Raw genomic sequence first — 22,268 nt, forward strand, 5'->3', positions numbered from 1 at the left:
GATAGTTATAGAAGAGACTTGGAAAAAAAAAGTTTTCCACACACAGTGGACATCTGAAACAAACTGGACAAAACAGTAGTGTGTGCAAAAACCATACACGAATTTAAGAGCAAACTAGACACTGCGAGATACAAAGACAGGACACCATGAGCATAGTTCCCTTTCCCGTAAGATACAACTAGGTAAATGCACACACGCATGCACACACACACTTCAACGAATGGACGGCTTAGAAGACGTTCTGAAGAAAAGTGAAGTCTGTGGATCCCAACGCAAAGAGAAGTGCCTAGTGTTTTTGCAGGGTGGGGGGGAAATTGCTCGTGGAGTAGTAGGAACGTAGGGAAAGAGGAAAAGGGGAGGGATTACTGAGGGAAATGGAAGGAAATGAGGAGGGAGTAGACTTTGACCAGCCAGACAAGCGGAAGGTAAACAAAAGACTTAGCGAGGATCAAATGTCTAATAAAAATGTAAAGATTAGAAGTATAGAGAGGAGCAATACAGAAGAAAGTGACGAGAATATGTTCCAGGGATTTAAAGAGGGTGGGGGGGACACAACCCCCCCCCCCCGACTGATAAGACTAGAGGAGAGAGTTGATAAGGTGATCGAGGACTTGGAGCGTAAGTTAGGTAACGTAGACTCCATTTTTCAAAGAATTGAAAGGTTGGAACAACTAGAGAAGGCTAACAGAAACTTAACTGAAGAAATAGAGGACCTAAAAAGACAGTTAGGAAATGTAAAGGAGGAGAATGAGAAATTGAAGAAGAATAGTAATGAAAACAGAGAGAAACTAGCTACAGAAGCTAAAAATTGGAGAATAACTCAAGAAGGGAATAAGGTTTCATTCACTGACATAGTCAAACAGCAATTGAAAGAACATAATGAAGACTCAGTTATTAAAGTGATGAGACAGAAGGAGAATATAGTAAGAGAATTAGCTGACAAAAAGAAATGTATAATTATATTAGGAATGGAAGAGAAACATAACCCAGATAGAACTGCAAGAATCAAGGAGGAAAATGAAAGAGTAAGCAGTTTATTAAAATTAGTCCAGGAAGATGAACCAGAAATTATAAAGGAAATTGAGGAAAAATTCAGACTCGGAAAATATAGTACAGATAAGACCAGACCAATTAAGATTAAATTCAGGTCACAAACAACAGCAGAGAAAATTCTATCCAAGACAGGGAAACTAGCAACAAATGATCAATATAAAAAGGTATGGATAAAAAGAGAAATGAATAAGGAGGAAAGAGAGGCAGAAAAGCAGAAAAGAATTGAAGCTAAGGCAAAAAACGAGGAAAGAACGGAGTCAGAGAAAGAGAGATTCTATTGGAGAGTAGTGAACATGAAAATAAAGCAGTTCGACATACTAAAGAAAAACATAAGGGAAACAGAGAATACAATGGAAGTGGCAGAAAACTAAGAGTGTCTTACACAAATATAGATGGATTGATAACAGGATTGAATGAACTGAATGATTATTTGAAAGAAAAAGAACCGGACATAATGGGAATTGTAGAAACAAAATTAAAAGGCCCACTACCACCCAACAGTGTAGGACATGATACATACAATTATTGGATTAGAAACAGAGAGAAAAAACAAGGGGGTGGAGTTATGTTCCTGACTAAGAAGGATATAAACGTGAAAGGTGTCATATATGGAAAGAATACAGTAGAGATGATTATGATAGAAGTGGAAGACCGAGATAAGAAGAGCAGAAAATTTGTGATCAATTATGTGCCTCCGAAAACAGCCTCATGGGAGGAGAGTGAACATAAAAGTATGTTAGAGGACACAAAGATAGCATTAACTAAAATAATGGAAGACGGAGGAAGAATAGTTATGATGGGCGACTTTAATTGCAAAGAAATCTGCTGGGAAGAAATGACAGTAAAGAGTGGTGATGACTCATGGGGAAATGCTCTACTTGAGATGATTACTGACCATTCAATGACACAATGGATACAAGAGAACACTAGGTATAGAAATGAAGAAGAACCATCGAGGCTAGACTTAATAATTACATCTGAACCTAGAATAGTGGACAAGATTGAATATAAAACACCAATAGGTAAAAGTGACCACATATTGATTGAACTGGAACTTAATGAAGAAAAATATATGAAAAGAAATGAACAATATAGAAAAGGAAGAATGATGTATGAAAAAACAAACTTTGATAAAATAAGAGAATTCTTCCAACAAGAAAACTGGGAAGAAATATACAAAGAAGAAACAACAGTGGAAGAGAAATGGAATATTTTGACAAAAATTTACAAAAAAGGAGTGGAAAAGTATGTCCCAAGACAAAAACAAGAAAAAGAATATGTAAAATGCTGGTACAACAAAAGTTGTAGGGAGTTAAAGGACAAAAGAGACAAAGCCTGGAACAGATGGAAAAAAGACAGAAGACCTGAAAAATGGAAAATATATACTGGTTATAGAAATGAATATGTACAAAAGTGCAGAGAGGAAAAAAGAAAATATGAAAAAGATGTTATAGAAAAGTGTAAAGATCAACCAAAACTATTCTACAGATTTGTAAACAATAAACTGAAAAACAAACAAGACTTAGAGAAATTAAGACAAGGAGGAGTTGAATACACTGAGGAAATGGAAATGGCAGAAATTATGAACAAACATTTTAAATCAGTGTTTACAAGGGAAAATATACAACCTGAAGAGATTGAGTGGAAGGAAAAAGTCCCCCCTATGGAAGAAATAGAAGTAACAAAGAATGAAATATTGACACACTTGGGTAATTTTGATGTCAGAAAATCGCATGGGCCAGATGAAATAGCAAACTGGATTCTGAAAGAATGCAGGAATGAACTGGCAGACAAAATACATAGCATAATAAGCAGTTCCTTAAAAGAAGGAAAAGTTCCAGAAGATTGGAAAAAAGCAAATATAGTACCTATATATAAAGGAGGAAATAAAGAAGAACCTACCAACTATAGACCAGTCTCTCTAACAAGTACAATAGCAAAAATATGTGAAAGAATTATCAAAAGTAGATGGGTAAAATACTTGGAAAAAAACAACGTACTAAATCCAAGGCAATTTGGATTCAGACAAGGACGATCATGCGTCACCAATTTAATATGTTTCTATTCAAGGCTAATAGATATAATACAAGAAAGAGATGGATGGGCTGATTGTGCATTTCTAGACCTAAAAAAAGCTTTTGACAAAGTACCACATAAGAAGTTGCTTAAGAAATTAGAATATGAAGGAGGAATACAAGGTAAATTGCTAAATTGGATGGAAGACTTTTTGCAAGAAAGAAAAATGAGAGTAGTGATAAGAGATCAGCACTCAAAATGGAATGAAGTAATAAGCGGTGTCCCGCAGGGAACAGTTCTGGCCCCAATAATGTTTGCTATATATATTAATGATATGGATGAAGGAATTGAAAGCTATATGAGCTTCTTTGCAGATGATGCAAAATTACTGAAAAGAGTGAAAACTGAAGAAGATTGTGAATCACTACAGAGAGACCTAAATAAAGTACAAGAATGGAGTAGGAAGTGGGAGATGGAGTTCAATACAAAAAAGTGTAGTATAATGGAATTTGGAAAAAGCAAAAACAGAATAACAGGATCATATAATTTGGGAAAAGAAGGAATAAAAAAAGTAGAAAATGAGAAGGACCTGGGAGTCATTGTTATGAATAATATGTCACCTGAGAAACATATAAATAAGATTTTTGGAGAAACTTATAATTTAATAAGAACAATCAAAGTGGCATTTACATACCTGGATGAAGAAATGGTGAGGAAAATCCTAATCACCCTGATAAGACCAAGATTGGAATATGCAGCAACGATATGGTCACCAAGTACAAAAAAATGTATAAAAAAACTTGAAAGAATACAAAGAGCAATTACAAAACTGGCACCAACACTCTCAAAACTATCATATGAAGAGAGACTACAAAAACTTAAACTACAGACACTAGAGCAAAGAAGAGAGAGAGGAGATTTGATAGCTATTTACAGAATCATGAAAGGCATAGAAATTACTGATAGAGAGAATCTGATAAAATGGGATGACAGAAATACAAGAGGACACGGAAAGAAAATAAAAAAAGACAGCTATAGAAGAGATTTTAAAAAGAACAGCTTTCCTCACAGAGCAATAGACAGTTGGAACAAGTTAGATGAGAAAGTGGTGTGTGCAAAAACAATACATGAATTTAAAAATAGTTTAGATAAAATGAGATATGAAGACGGGACCCCACGAGCATAGCTCCCCTTCCCGTAAAATACAACTAGGTAAATACAACTAGGTAAATACACACATAAACACACACACACTCTCTCGCTCCCCCCACCCCCGCTTGGGATCTGTCTCAGGACTAATTAAAGCTAACTGTGGATGCCAGCAGTGTTTTGCATGGTAGTACTTTTTTATGTATTTTATTTTGATGCAAAAAGAATGGATAGACCGACAATTGTCGATTTGAAGCGGAACCAGGGATGGAAAGAAACCTATTGGATAGGGTAGTTAAAAAAGTGCTGAGATGGTTTGGGTATATGGAAAGAATAAGTGAAGAAAGACTAGCAAAAAGTGTTGAAAGGGGATGCACATGGAGGGAACTTTAGAATACCAAGAATTAGGTGAATGAATGGATTAAAGGGGAACTTAAATACAGAGGGAATGTCTGTGGAGCAGGGTAGAGAGAGTCCAAAAGTTAGAAGTTAGTGGAGGAGGATTATGAATAGAATGATGCAACTTGAAGATATGTTCTTCTAAGCTGCTGTATAAAGGGTTTTGAGTGAGTAAGGAGGTGGGTTGCAATATAATTAAACTATAAGGGTAAATCTTCCTCAGTTGATAGGCCTTACTGTGGAAGTGCTATGTCTTGCTACACTACTTCCAACCCAGGCTGCATGGCAGGAGACAGGCATGGGTCTTCATCCATTAGTTGCCGAGATGGGATTAGTGTTAGAGGGGGTTTACATGGTCTAATGGTTCGACAGACACATGTTTAAAGTGATGTGTGAACGTGTGAATGGGGTATTTGGTTGTCGACAGGTTGTTCGACAACCAAATACCCCATTCACACATCACTTTAAACACGTGTCTGTTGAACTGCGTTCGACGAACCATTAGACCGTATAAACCCCCTCTTAAATGGGTTTTAGTGTGTATGAGCTGCAACTTGAGATGGAGATGAGTGTTGAACCATCATTGGCCCCTGTACACTACAGAATGCACAAAACAATCTCACTCTACCCAGCATCAACATTATAGTCAGCAGTGCAGTATTTTTCTTCTTTGAGAGGTCTGGAAGCTGATCATGGGCCAAGATTCCTTTGCAAAAGATGCCTGAGGCAAGAGATTGATTGATTGGGATAGATTTGTGAATAGTGAGATGGAGTGATCTTTTCTGAATTCACGGTGGTGTCATGAGAATGGTATTCATGATTTGCTTTGGTTGAAAATCAGTTTCCCTATTAATTTAGAAATAATAGAGAAAAGGAAGATGGGCCAGCAGGATACTGGTTGGTTTGAAGTTGGGGACTGTATGCTCTTTTGTAGATTGCCAAGATATTTTGGATATCCAGAAATGGTTGTATGTGGATGTCGGCACTGTGACCTTTAGGTGTGTTTTAGGTGTTAGTATGAGACCTTGTATGGTTCCCTGCTTGCAAGTTCTCAAAGCTATACACTGCATAATCTATATTTTTGTTCATAACTGGTCAATTGACAGGTGTGATTGGTGTTATTTTACTTACTGTGATGTTGGTTGCATAATAGATACTTGCAGATGGTACACTTTTTAGGATGGGGGGTGAGGTATGTGTGAAAAATAAATTGACACAGCCCAAAGGGATATCTCGCCATCTTCTTTTCTGCTTAAGGGGACAGAGTGGGGAGTCATCAATTTAATGAAGTGGCCTTGCTGTGGATGTGCTGTGTCTTGTGACACCGCTTCTGATTCAGGGCAGTGGGCAAGATGCAGGGAAGACCCACCATCCAGGAAGAGCCAAGATAAGAGGGAGGGAAGGGGGTGGATGGGAGTGGAGTATGTGGGGATGGAATGGGAGGGAGTGGTTTTTATATCTTTGCTTTTTGGGTACCTCCTTTGTAAGGAGAAAAAAGTATGCATGCTTTTCAAAATAGGGTACTACAACCTCCAAATGTTTTGGCATGCCCTGGAAGACAGTCTTGAGAGTAAGGATAGGACCATTGTTTCTTTTGCATTTCAATCTTTTGACCCCTTAAAAGGGATCATTCACAGATGATTAATGCAGTCCAGTAGCAGCCACAATAAAAGGATAAATGCCACTTGATACGTAAGAGGATACATGATATAGGAATTATCGTTTTCATGACTTCCACACATTGAAAATACACCCCCCCACAGCAACCAGCAGTGGTTTTGGGTCTTTGCAAAGATTTCTTTAGGTAGGGAGAAATGTTGGACTACTTTCTGTGTTGTATTAGTGTGAGACTGTTTCTATGCCACTGGTGTATGGTAGTAGGATGGAAGCAGTCACCAAATGTCAGCTTTTTCTTTTAATGAAAAGGTGGAGGAAAAGCAGTCGAAAGTTTATAGAGTTTTTGTGCTTAGTCTGGAGACAAGTGTGCCCAATAGTACTGCAGCTCTACAGTAGATGGATATGAAAGTAGGTGGCAGCAAGATGATTTTCTCTGATGCCTACCTAGGGGGACCACTTCTTGCTATCTGTCATGGGTCCCTAAAATAAACATAGCCCCAATACTGCTGAAGGGATATCAATCGGAAAATCTGGCACCAGCCAGAATAAAAGGATAAGTTTAAATTAGTATGGAAAGTATTATCATTAAATAAGCCCTGATGAATCTGGCATCAGTCAGTGGGCCTTGGGTTCTTGCATAGATCTCTCCGATAGGAAAAGATACATTGATATCTGTGTTTTGTAAGTGTGGAATAGTTTCTGCCATCAGCTAGTATTAGGAAGAGACCAGTCACCAGTTGCATGCTCCCTCAACGTGAAAAAGTGTTGAAGAAAATTTTGAAAAAGGAACCATTCCAAAGTTAAGAGTGCCAATCCTCATGGGGGTCCTTGCCAAAATGGAGGTTGATGGCTACCTGTTGTCAGTCCCAGCCTATTCTTTAGGTGAATAGAATAGATGTAGTCATCATTACCTTGTTTGTCTGGTGGAGCAGTACCATCTCCCAGAGGAACACCATGGCTGGAATGGGATTTTCCCACAAATTCCTCATAGAGTATATGTGTTGTGTTGTTGATGTGTTTAACTGTGTACAATGCGGTCTTCCATAATGTATTGAACAGTATGGTGTGAAGTGTTACATCCTGGACAGTTATCTGTGATGTGGTCACCAAGCTGCCTCAGGTAACTTGAAAGGCTGGATGTATTGAAGTATTTTCACTCATTCAGTCTGATGGCTATCTGTAACCTGAATAGAATTGTTTGGAATGAATCAATATAAATTCTGAAGTTATGTGGGATTGAATGGATTTTTTTCTTTATTTCTTGTGTTCATATAAATTATGATAATCTACCTTGTCAGGAGTTAATATTGATATTCAAGCATTTTGTGCACAACAGTGTTTTCATATTGTGTCATTTGATTGCCCTTTATGTTGTGCAATTCATTTATAATAAGGAAATTGTATCTTTTTCCAGGTACAGTAGAACAGAGGGCCTTTTGAATGTCGGTATTGAGAAAGCAAGGCATCTAGCAAGTTTGAATTTGGCAGAAGAAAGTAAAGTGTAAGTATTTTGATATACATTACCTAATGCAAAGTAGATCACTTGGAAAAAGAAACTAACGAAGCAGAGCGCTTTCGTATATTACATCTTCAGTGCAAAAAGCACTTTTTGCACTGAAGATGTAATATATGAAAGCACTCTGCTTCGTTAGTTTCTTTTTCCAAGTGTTTTACTTTGCATAAGTGAACACACGTACCCATGTTCTTATTAGCAACATTACCTAATGTGAAGGAAGGCAGGGTTTTACCTAAGTGATAAGGTTTAATGCCTTTATTCTAACGCCTGCTAACTCAGATCTTTTCTTTCATATTTCTTTTTAAGCATTTTCCTTCTAAAAGAGAATCTTATTAGTGGTGCTTATTGTTATCATAGTCTTAGAAATTCATAGAATCCTGGCATGGGGCATGAAAAAAAGTTGTCCTTTCTTTTACCTAGTGATGAATTGTCTTTCCTTTCTTAATCTTGTAGGGCCTATACTTTAGATAATGGAAAATCACTTTAGGATGGAGTTGAAATTGTATTTGGTGCTTAACCCCTAGACCAGTGTTTTGCAACCTTTTTCCCCTTGCATAACCTTTAAAATAAATTGCATGCCTCAAGGAACCCCTTCGGAAAAAAAAGAAAAAGAAAAAAAATCTTCCTCATTTTATTTTCATTGTAGTAATAGGTTAGATAGGATGGTGTCCATATTACATTATTACAGTAACCAAGAATATATAGTTCGTGTTTAGTTATATTACGTATATGAAATTAAATTAAAAAAAAAAGTGCATTAGCTTATCTCACTTGTTCTCGCGGAACCCCGAGGGACCTTTTGCGGAACCTTAGGGTTCCGGGGAACCCTGGTTGAGAAACGCTGCCCTAGACTATGATAGGCATCATGAGGCACGAGTGGGTATATAAGGAGGCCAGCATCAGTGTCTTGATTATATTTATTTTTGTAGTTGTAGCAGAGTAATCTCCATATTCTATGAACAAGTTTGATCTCATTTTCTGTGGTTATAAACATTCTAGGTGAAAGAGAACAAGTATAACAGCTGTAACTTTATTTCATGATGCGTGTATTGTGATACATCATCGTATATCAGGCAGCCTAATATGCATGCAAGTAATTGACTCATATTGAAGAGGTTAAGTCTTTAGGTATCTCTTATCGTAAACTCATTGGGGACAAACAAGTAGATAGCAAAACCACGTTTGAACTTCAAGTCATATCTAAAACTTTGATTTAACATTACATTCTGGCTCACAGAGTGGGCCAGAATGGTGCATCCTTATAGAAGACTCTTTAAAACAGAGGATTTAATGTAGTTTGCTTTTACTATGAACTTGCTGCCTGGCAGCCCCACTCCCTTTACTCATGACCTTTTGCCCAAGTAGTGATACATGAGGGGAAGTGGGTAGGGGATGGGGGGTAAGGGAGTATGTGTGGAAAATAAATTGACACAGCCTGAAGGGATTTCTCCCCGTCTTCTCCATTTCTGCATGGGAAGACAGAGAGGTGGGTGTTGCTGATTTAATGAAGCAGCCTCGCTGTGGATGTGCTGTGTCTTGTGACACTGCTACCCAGCGCAGTGGGCAAGATGCAGGGATGACCTGTCGTCCAGGAGGAACCAAGATAAGAGGGAGGGAAGGGGGTGAATGGGAGTGGAATATGTGGGGATGGAATGAGTGTGAGTGGTTGCCTTTTTTTTTTAAAGCTATCCCCCTTATAAGGGGGAAAAAGCCTTTAGTGTATGTATGTATGTAGCAATGCTCTAAGCCACTTATCCAGCGATCATCCCATATCTAAAGATTAACTGGCTGGATGGGTTAGGACGTCATTACTTGTGCTGAAGGTCGAGGGGATGGCGGTTCGAATCCCACCACCAGTGAAGTTGAATCAAGGGCATGGATCATTAAATTCCATGCTACAAAGCCCTCTGTGCGGGGCACCGTCCAAGCCTTCCAGTAGGGGGGAGTTTGTGACATTAAAATATATTATCATCATCATCATATATTATCACCCAAGGCAGTGGACAGGGTGCAGGGATGACCATCATCATCATATATTATCACCCAGGGCAGTGGACAGGGTGCAGGGATGACCATCATCATCATATATTATCACCCAGGGCAGTGGACAGGGTGTAGGGATGACCCATCATCTAGGAGGTGCTAAGATGGGAGGGTTGTGGAGTGTTTTCAGGGATGGAATGGATGGGAATGATTTTATGCCTTTTCCTTTTTGGCTACCTCCCTAGTAAGGGGGAAAAAGCCTTGGTATATGTATGTATGTATCATCATCAATGTGTTTTTAATGTTGGCAGGTGTGTGAAGGTGCAATTGATGCCTGGTGGTGCAGGAGGTTTCACCTTTGGCACACATCTCGAATCCAACGTCACCAGACCGACTTTCGGTGAATCTTTTGCCTTCCCTGTCCCTCTCCGGAAAGTCCACACCAAAACATTGCAGGTTAATGTGTGGACTGTTAAGGAAACACAAGATCTGCTAGAAGAGGATTGTGTGGTAGGTGTACAATTTCTGTTCAACCCACTTCACATTCTTATTGTGTAGTAGTATATCTATAAAAATGACACTGTGGTATATGTATGTATGTGTTTACATCATATAGATAATATTTACTTGGACAAACCCCATAATGTAGAGTATTATACTTTATTTTGTCAAATAACTATAAGTTTCTTTCATATCAGGGGTATGCTCAAATCAGTCTTGCCGAGTTCTCTGTGGACTCAGCCGTAACCAAGTGGTACAACATCCTCAACTATGCCCTACTAAGGCCAGACTCCCTGCCCCGTGATGACCTGTCCTCAAAGTCATCTACTCTCAGGTCCTCATCTTCTGCAACCAATGTTAAGGTATGTAAAATTCTCTCTGTCCAATCCACTGTTACCCACTGAGGTGGCAAATCGTGGGAGAGGGAAATCCATTCTTGAATCTATTGTCTCTTATTTGTCCTGTTTTGTACCTCCTTAGAAGTGCCCCTCACCCTCCACCCTCACCCCCAGAAACTAGTAGTTATATTGTTGACTTCAGACAACTATGAATCAAAGAAACACCCAATACTAGAATGGAATGGACATACCTGTCCATTGGTAAAGAACCCCAAAATTTAGGGCCTCTTTTTTGATACTTGTGTGATCTTCAGACCACACCTCAGTCCTCAAGCCACGTTTGTACACAATAAAATCCAGTTGATAATCCTCCCATCTCAACACCTTATGGATGAAAGGTCATCCTTATTCCCTGTCATGCTGCTTGGGTTTAGAATGATGTGGTGAGGCACATGCCATTGCTACAGTGACCTCTCTACAAGTCATAGTTATAATTGTTTTATATAGTACATTGCTGTAGATGTGCTGTGTCTTGTGATACTGTTTCTAAGCCAGGGCAGTAATGAGATGCAGGGATGACCTGTCATCCAGGAGGTGCCAAGATAAGAGGGAGGGAAGTGGGTGGAGGGGAGTGGAGTATGTTGGGGATGGAATGGGTATGATTGGTTTTTATGCATTTGTTTTGTGGCTACTTCTCTTGTAAGGGGAAAAAAGCCTTTGGTATATGTATGTATGTACATTGTTTATTAAGAGAGAATACATTGTTTTGTTTGGCACAGGAGGAAAGTAGCGATGAGTCAACCATCATTTCATCACAAACATCGACTCTTACAAGAAACCTAGGTCCAGAGTCGTTAAGACTCAACCTCCATCTAACAGCAGAAGACTTTGAGGGTGTCATCAACTCTGATGAGGATGAGGAGGATGAAGATGCCGAGGAAGCTACGGAGTTGGAAGAGTTCGACCAAGAAGAAGCTGTTGAGAAGGCCCTCGAGAATGCTGTAAGTTTTATTTAATTAATTTATTTATTTATTCACTTATTTATTTATTTATTTTTTGCTTCTGAGCACACTTAAAAGTTTCTCTGTATACATTGTTGTTGTGATGCTTTGGTATGTCGAGTGACTGGAAACCCAAAGAACTCAGGTAGGGGGATATGCGTTGGAGGTCCTTGTTACCCACGTCTTTAGTTGTCCGCCTCACAGATTTATGAATATGTGGAAGCATAGGCCTACCCCCACATTACGTAGCATTATGTATGCTCCATTGTCCCAGCACCAATTACCGTTGTAGTATAACTCCCTAGTTTTTCACTGTTTATTTCCTAAATTTAGTTAATTTCTCCCTAATATTATGAGTCAATTGTATTATTTATTTGGATATTAGGTCCATATTTTATAGATTTGTTATAGCTATTAGTGGTAATTTATTGGTTCCATAATCTACACATAACAAGGACCTCATATATTTCAATCACAAGAGGTGAAACTGTAAGGTAATCTCACCATATCTGGTTTCTAATTGTCTGATACAGTTGTACTAGCAAATTTTAAGATTGTAATAAAGAAGTTCAGCACTTATAATAAGGGATGGTATGGATAGTTCCTGTTTAACATTGGTCCAGGTTTTATATAGAATGATCAATCAATCAGTTGTTGCCGAGAACACAATCAGCACTTGTATATGTGTGTGTTAGGAGGGGTTATAAGAATGCTGTTGCTGCATTCCCATGCATGTTGTAAAGGGTGACTAGAGGTGGAGTGAAACTACTTGGGTTCTTCCTGTCTATTTCCCTTTCATGAAGAGTTGAGGCATTCTTAGACTCAGCCATCCTACCTTACATACATACATATACCAAGAGTTTTTCCCCCTTACAAGGGAGGTAGCCAAAAAGAAAAAAGCATAAAACCATTCCCAACCATTCCATCCCTAAATACACTCAACCCCCCTCCACCCTCCCTCTTATCCTAGCACCTCCTGGATGACGGGTCATCCCTGCACCTTGTCCACTACCCTGGGTCAGAGGCAGTGTCGCAAGACACAGCACATCCACAGCAAGGCCGCTTCATTAAATCAGCGACCCCCCCCTCTCCGTCCCCCCATGCAGAAAAGGAGAAGACAGGGAGAAATCCCTTTGGGCTGCGTCAATTTTTTCTCACACACACTACCTCACCCCCCATCCCCCCACCCATTCCACCTCATGCATCACAACATCATCCATATACAACCATTCTCCATTCACCCGTCTTCTGTCCTTTCCCTCTTCCCCAAAGCCCCCTTCACCTCATCCATCCATCTCATCCTTGGACGCCCCCTCATGTTCATTCCCTCCACATCAACCTTCCATACCTGTTTTACTAGTCTTTCTTCGCCCTACCTTACAGAGGGGATTATTCAATTTGTTGTCCCTGGTTTCTCATGAAGAAGAATTGCGGCCTTCAGGTAATCAGCAACAGCCTCCAGGCAGGACCTGATACAAGGTGTTGCTGTCCAGTGATTCCTAGTGTGGGCATTATAGCATGAGGTGCTCCATGTACTCTGGGTAGTTGCATCTAGGTTAACCTGAATCTTTGGCCAAGCCTATTCTGTGTTTTAATGCTAGACTACATACTGAGCCCAGATGGAAATGAGAAAAAAGCCATTGATGTAGATTTGGCACCGTTTTAATGCTAGATGGCGTACTGAGCCCAGGTGGGAACGAGAAGAAAGCCACTGATATGTAGATATGGTATACATACGTCTAGGAGCTTGGTTTCTTATATATGATAGTTTTCATGTTTAAATGTCATTAAACTCGTTGATACAGCCTGAAACAAAAATGGACCAGTGTTCTTAAGAGGTAGAATTCATACCATCCCTTAATCTTCAAGTGATATTTTGGTCATGGTGGGAAAACCTTACTGTACAGCCTCGGTTGTGACTTTTTTGCATGTTGATGTCAGCTCTTGATGTTGTTGCTATTGGATTAGACATTGCTGTTGGTGTTGACATGTGTGGTGTTGCATGGGCCCCAGGCGGACACAGCAGTGGAAGGAGATGCCACTGATTGCTTGGTGGAGATGGCGGACAAGGAGACCAACACAGAATGTGTCTTCCTGCCGCTGCCTTCCTCCCTTGCCACTTCCCGCACCAGTCTTGCTACAGCCCCACCCAGTGACGGCACATCGACCCTGAAGCCCACCATACCTCTGATCAAGAGATCTCAGACCTTCACTCCGTCAGCAGCTGTCAGCAAGAGCAACTACGTCTGCAGAGTAAGTTGTGTGTGCTGCTTGGTTTTCTGCTTAAGCTACGCTTTGGATGCATTTTTTCCCTTTTTATTTTCACTTTTATTTAGCTAACTGTTGGTCATCATGATGTGTATGGTTAGTATCTAACATCGGAAACTTGATAAAAGGTATTAGATGGTAGTTTTATAGAACTAATCAAAAATATTGCAGAACACTCGTAGTTTGCGAAACAAGAATGCTGTGAGAAAATGAAGCACAAGTTGATTGTGATAGTTGGATTTCAAGTTGAATGAATGTTAATTGGTGTGCGTATTTTGATATATTTTTAATCATCAGGAGTACCTGATGTCTTTCTCATTTTTTAGTGGATTAATGGTAAATTGTACATATATTGAAATGAAAAATTAGGACTAGTAAATTGTGGGTTTTGTGCATCTTTGGTATCTCGTGGATTATTAGGCTTTTATCTATTCATGCATGTGAGGCTGAAACCCTCCATTTAACTTGGACTGATGGGTTCTTGGTTTTCTTGAAATAGTGAATGGGTCTGCATGTGTGTGAGGTCAAGATGCATATGTAAGAAAAGATTGTGGGCAGATGTTTTATAGAATGGAGCAAGTACACAACCTGATTATTAACAAAGCTGAAAGTTAGACAACTGAAAAGATGAAAGAGGAAAACTAGAGGTGATGTGTTTATATATTTATTCATTCATGGTTCTCAACATGTATCTTTAGTTTTAGAATAATTTGAATGATCTTTAGTGGGCTGGTTGAGTATTTACTTTTAGTTTTTGGATATATTAAGGTAGGAGTATGATCTTAGATCATCCTACTTCTGATAGAAATGTGTCAGGGAAGGGATGAACTGCAATCTTTGTATGATTTCAAGAGAAAGGTGTGAAAGGAACTTGTGTGACAGGAATGAATGGGATGAGGTTCTTCCTCTCCTGAATATTAGCCACCTTACTTTGCAAGTAATGGCTGTTTGGATAAAGAAATATAAAACTGTAGGTGTTATACTAAAGTAATAAAAAAAAAAAAATGCCTCATTAATATATACAAACACTCATCACATAACCATGCAATAATGCTTGTGTTGGAGTGAGTATGTAAATAGTTGCTGTGTAGATACAAAATTAAGATTCAATATTAACTGTAAGAATAGATGTATGCACTCGAGTAAGAATCACTTGTGATTATAGATAGTAAGAATATAGTTGAATAAGTGTCATTCAAATTATGATCAACCCTTTTTATTGGCTAGGAGAAAGAAAGTTCTTTGGTAAAATTGTAACATAATTTTTCACAGATAGTAGATCTGCATTTGAGAATAAAGGTATTTTCCTGTTCTTAGATATTAAGAGGGAGATTTTTTCATGTTTGTATGATTTGGTATACAGACCAGCTTTGGGCTCAAGCTTTTTTAAGTTCATTATTGAATGAACATTATAGTTGATAATTGCTGCCTTAAGTTTCATTGACTGAAAACACTAAGCCCCACAGTAGTCAGTAATGTTCCTTGGGCCCACCCATAGATCTCTCTGGGAAGAAACTTTGTATTGTATTACATACATACACCTTACAAGGGAGGTTGCTTGTTCTTTTTTACTCATACATACATACATATACCAAAGGTTTTTCCCCCCTTACACGAGGGGTAGCCAATGATATACACGGAAAATGTGATCAAGCCAGTTCACATAATATGGGGGTAATTCATGTACAACTACAAAAAATAAATATAATCAAGATGCAGACGCCAACACCGACACCCTCATGTACCCACTCGCCCTCCTGTAGGTGGGTGTCATCGTACCAAAGTGGTTAAGAATACAGGTGTCCAGTTAGTGAAACTTGAGGCATTGATTATTATTATGGATTTAGCTTACTTTCTCAACTCTGAAACTTGCTTGCCCATGTGATTTATTACTGCTATAAATACTTGTTAGAGTTAACTGCATAAGTTTACCTTTTAAACTCAAAAACTGATCAAGAAACTTGAATCTTACTCGAGTAAATACAGCGAATTTGGGTGGTCATGAAAGATCTGGTTACTTTTTAACAAAACGACTCGTTATATTGTATTTTCAGATAGTTTTATCAGTATATCCTTCAACTTTACGGAATTCTGCCCTGGACACATTACTAACTTGTTAACTTTACAGCTTAATCGCAGTGATAGTGACAGTTGTGTGCCATTGTACCGACGTGCTGCTCACTTCCAACGCGGCACTGCAGAGAGAAGGTCTTTGAGGTGGAAAGGCAAGCTTGGAGGTTCCCTTCGAATGACTTCAAGGTCACCCACGACTCCAGGTAAACCTAAGGGCTTCTTCCCCCTAATAAGGGAGGTAGCCAAGTCATGGACCCATTCCACAACATCTACTACCCTTGTTCATCTCTTAGCTCCTTATGGATGGAGATAGAATCATCCCTGTCTCTTGCCCATTACCCAGGTCAGAAGCAATGATGCAAGGCCACTTACACGGTGACCCCCCTCTCTGTCCCCTCATGGGGAAAATAGAGAAGACAGGGAGAAACCCCTTCAGGTTATGTCAAAATATTGTCCACACACAAATGGTCCCCACTTCCACACACACCCCTCCCTTCCTCGTTCAACAGATAGAAAAGAGGAAATGGGGAGATGCTCCCATTATGCTGTGTCAAAATATCTATACACAACCATTCTCCACTCACCCCTATCTCTTGCCTTCTCCCTTCTTTGCTCAACAGACATTCCCCTCTTCCTCAAAGCCCTTTTCATCCCATCCATCCATCTCATCCTTGATCATCCCCTCAAGTTCATTCCATCCACCTCTGCATTCCACACCTCTTTTACTAATCTTTCTTCTCATTCTTTCTGTGTGACGAAACCATCCCTGTACTCTTTCCTCCTTCTTATCTTAGCTCCTTGTGGATGAAGGGTCATCCCTGTCTCCTGCCCACTGCCTAGTTCAGAAGCAGTGCAGCAAGGCCACTTCACTTACACCAGTGTTTCCCAACCTTTTGTTCATGCGACCCCAATATGATCCTCATGATATGACCACGACCCCACTAATCTATTGTAAAGTTATAAAAGACAAAGTTAACATCATTGAATTTTATTATAGCAATATGAATTTAAAAACTTAGCATACAAGATGTCTTGGCAACCCCAGGGTTGAGAAACAGTGACTTACACAGTGACCCCTGTTTCCGTCCCCTCATGCAGAAAATAGAGAAGACGGGGAGAAATCCCTTCAGGTTGTGTCAAAATTTCATCCACACACATACACTCCCTACTTCCACCACCACCCCTCCCTTTCTTGTACAACAGAGATGGAAAAGAAAGAAAACGGGAAGGGAAACCATTGTGTTCTGTCAAAATATCATCCATACATGGCCATTCTCCACTCACCCATATCTTCTGCCCTCTCCCTTCTTTGCTCAACAGACGTTCCCCTTTTGCTCAAAGCCCCTTTGACCCCATCCATCCATGGTTGTCCCCTTAAGTTCATTCCATCTACCTCTGCCTTCCACACCTCTTTTTACTAATCTTTCTTCACTCATTCTTTCCATGCATCCAAACCTCCCCAATATTCTTTCATCATCCCTATATGCCATCTCCTTTTCTGCCCCCACTCTTCTCCTCACCTCCTCATTCCTCTCTCTATCCAGCCTTGTAACCCCTATCATACTTTTCAAACACTCCATCTCAGTCTCAAACACATTTAAACATATCCTTTCTGCCTCTCTCACATTCCAATACTCCACCTTATACAGTGTTGTCAACATAATCATCATTTCATATAATCTTCTCTTTGCATCCATTCCCAGATCCTTATTTCTTATGACGCTTTTTGATTCCCCAAGACATTTAGATGCTTCTTGCAACCTACAATTTACTTCCACCTCTACTCCTCCATATAAATCTATCAAGGAAATGATTAGCTTTTGAACTAATGCCGTTAACTGTTGCTGTAATCTGTTTTACCAGTCCACTGGTAACACCAAGATCAGCAGTTTACTTATAGTTTTATCTAGGTCTGATTATTTCCCCAGTTACTTTATTCTACATTTGCTGAGATCAGTGGTAGGTATCTATCACTCATCCACTTTTTTTGAGGTGAGTGTTAGGTACCTATTCATGTTGATCCTGTAAGATGGGAGAGAATTATTCCCCACCAATCCTTTTCAAAATCTAGCCTGGGCATTGGGTGGGAAAAATGGTAGTTTAGGTGGGAGCAAAGATAAAGAAAATTCACCTATTTCTTGCAATTGTTTTTCATTAATAACGGGACAGTTTTTAATATTCAAGAGTGTAGCAAATGTAGGTTCTAGTAAGAATGCTTCAGGTGTAATAAATGGGACTTTATTTTATCAGGCACAAAGAGTGGGCGAACTTCTCTGGACCTTGAGCTCGATTTGGCTGCCCAACAGCTTCGTCTGCAGCAACAGCGTGAAGAGATCAAGAGTCTACAAAACCTGAAGGTGCAATTGGAGGAGGTCAAGAGTTCCTCCGAACCTCCAAGCTGGCTTGCTGACGAAAGCACCGTCAATTCTGTGTTGTCTCAAGTAAGTTAAACAAGTTGTATTTAGTCAGAAGTTGGTAGTAGGTGGAGGCATCTGAACAGTGTGCCACTGATCTCCAAGATGAGAAGAAATTTGGGTCAGAAGAGGGTAGTCAGTTGAAAAACTTTTCGAATTGAAGTCCTTCCTGCAGCCATTCAATTGTAATCTACTGATAGCCAGAACTAAAGCTACAAAGGATGTCATTATGTTACTAAGAGTGAAATAGAAATTGGAATGCTGTGCATGAGTGAGATATATCTTCATTGGTAGACCCATGGGGACTGAGTTAAGGCAATAAGTGAGGCTTTCACTGCTTTTGCATAGAATAATCAGTACTGACCTGTATAAGAGCCTTACATGTCCGTGAATGGTTTTTATGCCTTTTTCTTTTTTGGCTACCTCCCTTGTAAGAGGGAAAAAGCCTTTGGTATATGTATGTCTATACATGTCCATCACAACCTCACATGGCTTTGATCCACAAGATTTGAGGGGTGGAGGGTCCTATATCCTTTTATGTTCTTATTTCTTTATTTTTCTTAATTATCAATTTCATATTCACAAATTTGGTTGCCAGAAGAGGAAAATGACAGTAATTGATAATTTCATTACAGGCAACCAAGAGTGGAGGCAGCAAGTCGGCAGAAGAAAGAAGAGTTGAGAAAATGCTTCGCAAAACTACGAGGGAAATTCATAAACTCCGATATTCTAAAATGCCCCGTGGTCAACCTGATATTGTTTCATTCAAGTAAGTGTAGCTCGTTATCATGTTTATTCACTCTTTTATTCCTAGAGAAATGCAGTAGAGCTTTGTATTTTTAATGTTTTTTGTAATAACTGTAATAGGAAGTTTTGGATTGGGTGGGGTAGGGGGGGAGGGTAGGGAGTGGTTATGAGAGAACAACATTTTGATGCAGTCCAATGGGATTTTTTCCTGTCTTTTCTCTATGCACGAAAGAACAGAGAGGGGGGATTGCTGATTAAGTGAAGTAGCCTTGCTGTGGATGTGCTATGTCCTTCAATGTTTATGACCCAGGGCAGTGGGCGGAATACAGGAATGACCTATCATCCAAAAGGCACTAAGATGAGAGGAAGGAAAGAGTGGTGGATGGGAGTGGAATGGGTGGGGATGAAATAGGTGGGAGTGGATTAGTGCCTTTTTTATTTTGCTACCTCCCTGGTAAGATGGAAAAACCCCATGGTATATAGATAGTAATAGGAAGCACCATTACTGTAAGCCTCTCATCATGAGAAATATGTAATGGATATTGTTCTCTTAACTGCCAGATTTGTCGTTAGTGTAGGAGAGGTGTCTTCAAATTCCATTTTTAATTGTTAGTCAGACAGGTGGAGAACATCAGGGAGGAGAGAGCTTCAGTCTCTCAATGAAATGAATGTGTCCTCCCTGCAGCCATACAGTCAATGAATCTGTTGCTCACTGGATTGGCCCAGTCACTCAAGGAAGAAGTTGTTGTTGTTGTCGTTCCCTAGACTGTCTGTCCGAGCAGTCCCGTCTCCCCAAGGAAGGCCACAGCCGAGACTGGGTTTTCCCACAAATCCTTTATAGAGTGTATGTTGTGTTGTTTGCGTGCATGATTGTGTATAATGCAGTCTTCCATTATGTGTTGTATGGTATGGGGTGAAGTGTTACATCCTGGGCAGCTGTTCACAACACGGTCGTCCAGCCTCCTCTGGTAGCTTAGAAGTGCTGGGTGGTGACCGCATCGCAGTCTGGCCAAGTGGACTCTGTCCTTACGTGGGAGAGAGGATTCAGAAGGGTGGATATCAGGGGGTCTGGCATGCAGCAGTGTGTTGTCTTTCAGTGTGTTAATGGAGCGGTGAGTGATATGATTATGAATATGTTTCCGGAGGCTGGTATTTGGTGGTTGTGGAGGAAGAGAAGAGAGTATCTTTGTGTAATAAAGGTCTTTGGGTGTAGTTTTAATGTTTCTTGGTGTGTGTGGGTGTTCTGCTATGTAGTGTAACGGGTGTGATGTGTTTGTGGTGGCTGCAGCAAGTGTTTGTGTGTCTCTCATGTCGAGGTGGTCCTTGACTTTGAGGACTTTTGTTTCATGGTGTAAATGGTCTGTAGGTGATGTATTTGTGCAGCCTGTAATTGTTTTTAGGGCTTTGTTTTGTATGATTTGAAGGGTGTTGTGGTGTGTCTCACTGAGATTAGGAGCCCATGCAGGACTCGCATAATTCATCACTGAGCGTATACATTGTTTGTATATTGTTATATTAGTTTCTTTGTTTTGTCCAAATGTTGTTCCAGTGATTGACTTAAGTGCGTTAAGTCTAGGTGTGCATTTGTTTTTTATGTTTGTGAGGTGTTGTTTGAAAGACATGGATGTATCGTATGTTACACCAAGAATTTTCGGTGTGTTTGTGTGTGGTATTAGAGTGTTGTTGATGTAGAGATGAGGTATGTATTTGTGTTCTTTTGTCCAGTTGGTGAGAAGTGTTGCTGTAGATTTGGTTGGAGCTATTTTGAGTCTGTTTGTGATGAACCATGTGTTGAGTGTGTCAAGGTAAGGCTGGATTATTTCTGCAGCTTTGTCTGTGTTACGATGTGTGCATGTGATTGTTATGTCGTCTGCGTAAGAAGAGATTTGTATTTCTGAGGTGTCTGGCGTGGGTAAGTCATGCATGTATAGATTAAATAATGTGGGGGATAGAACTGAGCCCTGCGGTACTCCGTTCTTAATGTTTCTGATGTGCGATGATTGGCCATTATATGACACATGAGCATTCCTGCCTGCCAGATAATTGGCCAGCCATCTTTTGGTGTTATTGTGCATGTCTGTGTTATATATTTTATTTGTTAGGTTGTGGCGGGGGATAGCATCAAAAGCTTTACTAATGTCCAATGTTATAAGAAGTGTTCTGTGGTGGGGCCTATCTGAATTGATGCCATCAAAAATTCTTTGTGTGAGGTTTGTCAGAAGAGTGTTTGTGGAGTGTAGTGGCCTAAAACCGTGTTGTGAGTCAGCAAGGGGAATATATGGTGTGACAAGTTTAAGTATTAGGCGTTCAATGACTTTAGAGGGGGTGCAGAGAAGTGTGATTGGGCGGTGCGATGATGGGATTGTTGGGTCTTTGTTCGGTTTTGGGATGGTGATTATTTTACCATGCTTCCAGATGTCGGGTATAGTGTTGTGTGAATAGCTGTAGTTTGCAATGTTTGTGAGTGCGTGTATACCTTGTGGTCCAATGTGTTTTAGGTGGATGTTGCTTATGTTATCAGGGCCACAGGCAGATGAGTGCTTGAGACTATGCATTATGAGTTTTGTCTGACTGTCTATGAAGGGTGTATAGTCTGAGTCTGTGGGAAAGTCTTTCTTACGTCGAATGGTGCGTCGGTCGTCAGGGTGAGATGTAAGATGGCTCGTCTGTGCAAAATGACGTATGAGTGCGTTTGCTTGTTGTCTGTTTGAGGGTAGATTATCTGTTGTTGTGATTATTGCTGCGTGAGAGCGTGTAGTGTTAGTGTTGGATAGTGTGATGCTGTTGAGTGTTTTGTACAATTTGCTGGTGTTTGTTTTGTGATCAAGTGTATTGATAAAGTTTTGCCAATTTTGTGTTTTTTGTTCATGTATTTTATTGGCAATCACAGTGTTTAGTGTTTGTATTTGGTCTGCTATGTTTTGAGGGATAGGTGTGGGGGTATCGTGTTTAAGTGTGTCACGCTGTCTGATGAGGCCTTGGATTTCTGGTGTGAAGTTGGGGTTGTGTGATTTTCTGTTGCCTCTAGGGATGTATCTCTTGTCTGCGTTTTGTATGATTGTATTAAAAGCGTGCACAGCATTGTTTATGTTTGTGATTGGTGTACTGTTAAGTGTTTCAAAATGTTGTTCTGTCTCTTCATTAAAGGCTTCCCAGTTAGCTCTCTTGTAATTGGTGTAAGTGTGTCTGTGGC

General features: G+C 39.9%; 1 protein-coding gene across 2 annotated transcripts in view; it reads left to right on the forward strand.

Annotated features, from left to right (window-relative positions):
* Positions 1–22,268, forward strand: part of kibra (WW and C2 domain containing protein kibra) — a 48,222-nt gene that overhangs the window by 19,192 nt on the left and 6,762 nt on the right. Inside the window, exons 8-15 of one of the 2 annotated variants that reach the window (XM_076209864.1) lie at positions 7,649–7,735; positions 10,045–10,243; positions 10,432–10,596; positions 11,352–11,573; positions 13,587–13,826; positions 15,970–16,117; positions 18,165–18,355; positions 18,964–19,097. In XM_076209864.1, the coding sequence (XP_076065979.1) occupies positions 7,649–7,735; positions 10,045–10,243; positions 10,432–10,596; positions 11,352–11,573; positions 13,587–13,826; positions 15,970–16,117; positions 18,165–18,355; positions 18,964–19,097 (1,386 nt within the window). The remainder of the gene's footprint in view (positions 1–7,648; positions 7,736–10,044; positions 10,244–10,431; positions 10,597–11,351; positions 11,574–13,586; positions 13,827–15,969; positions 16,118–18,164; positions 18,356–18,963; positions 19,098–22,268) is intronic. The other variant, XM_076209865.1, reaches the window with a different exon arrangement.

The sequence above is a fragment of the Oratosquilla oratoria genome, chromosome 26, assembly GCF_046742065.1.
Source record: "Oratosquilla oratoria isolate Oo_2021 chromosome 26, ASM4674206v1, whole genome shotgun sequence".
NCBI lineage: Eukaryota > Metazoa > Arthropoda > Malacostraca > Stomatopoda > Squillidae > Oratosquilla > Oratosquilla oratoria.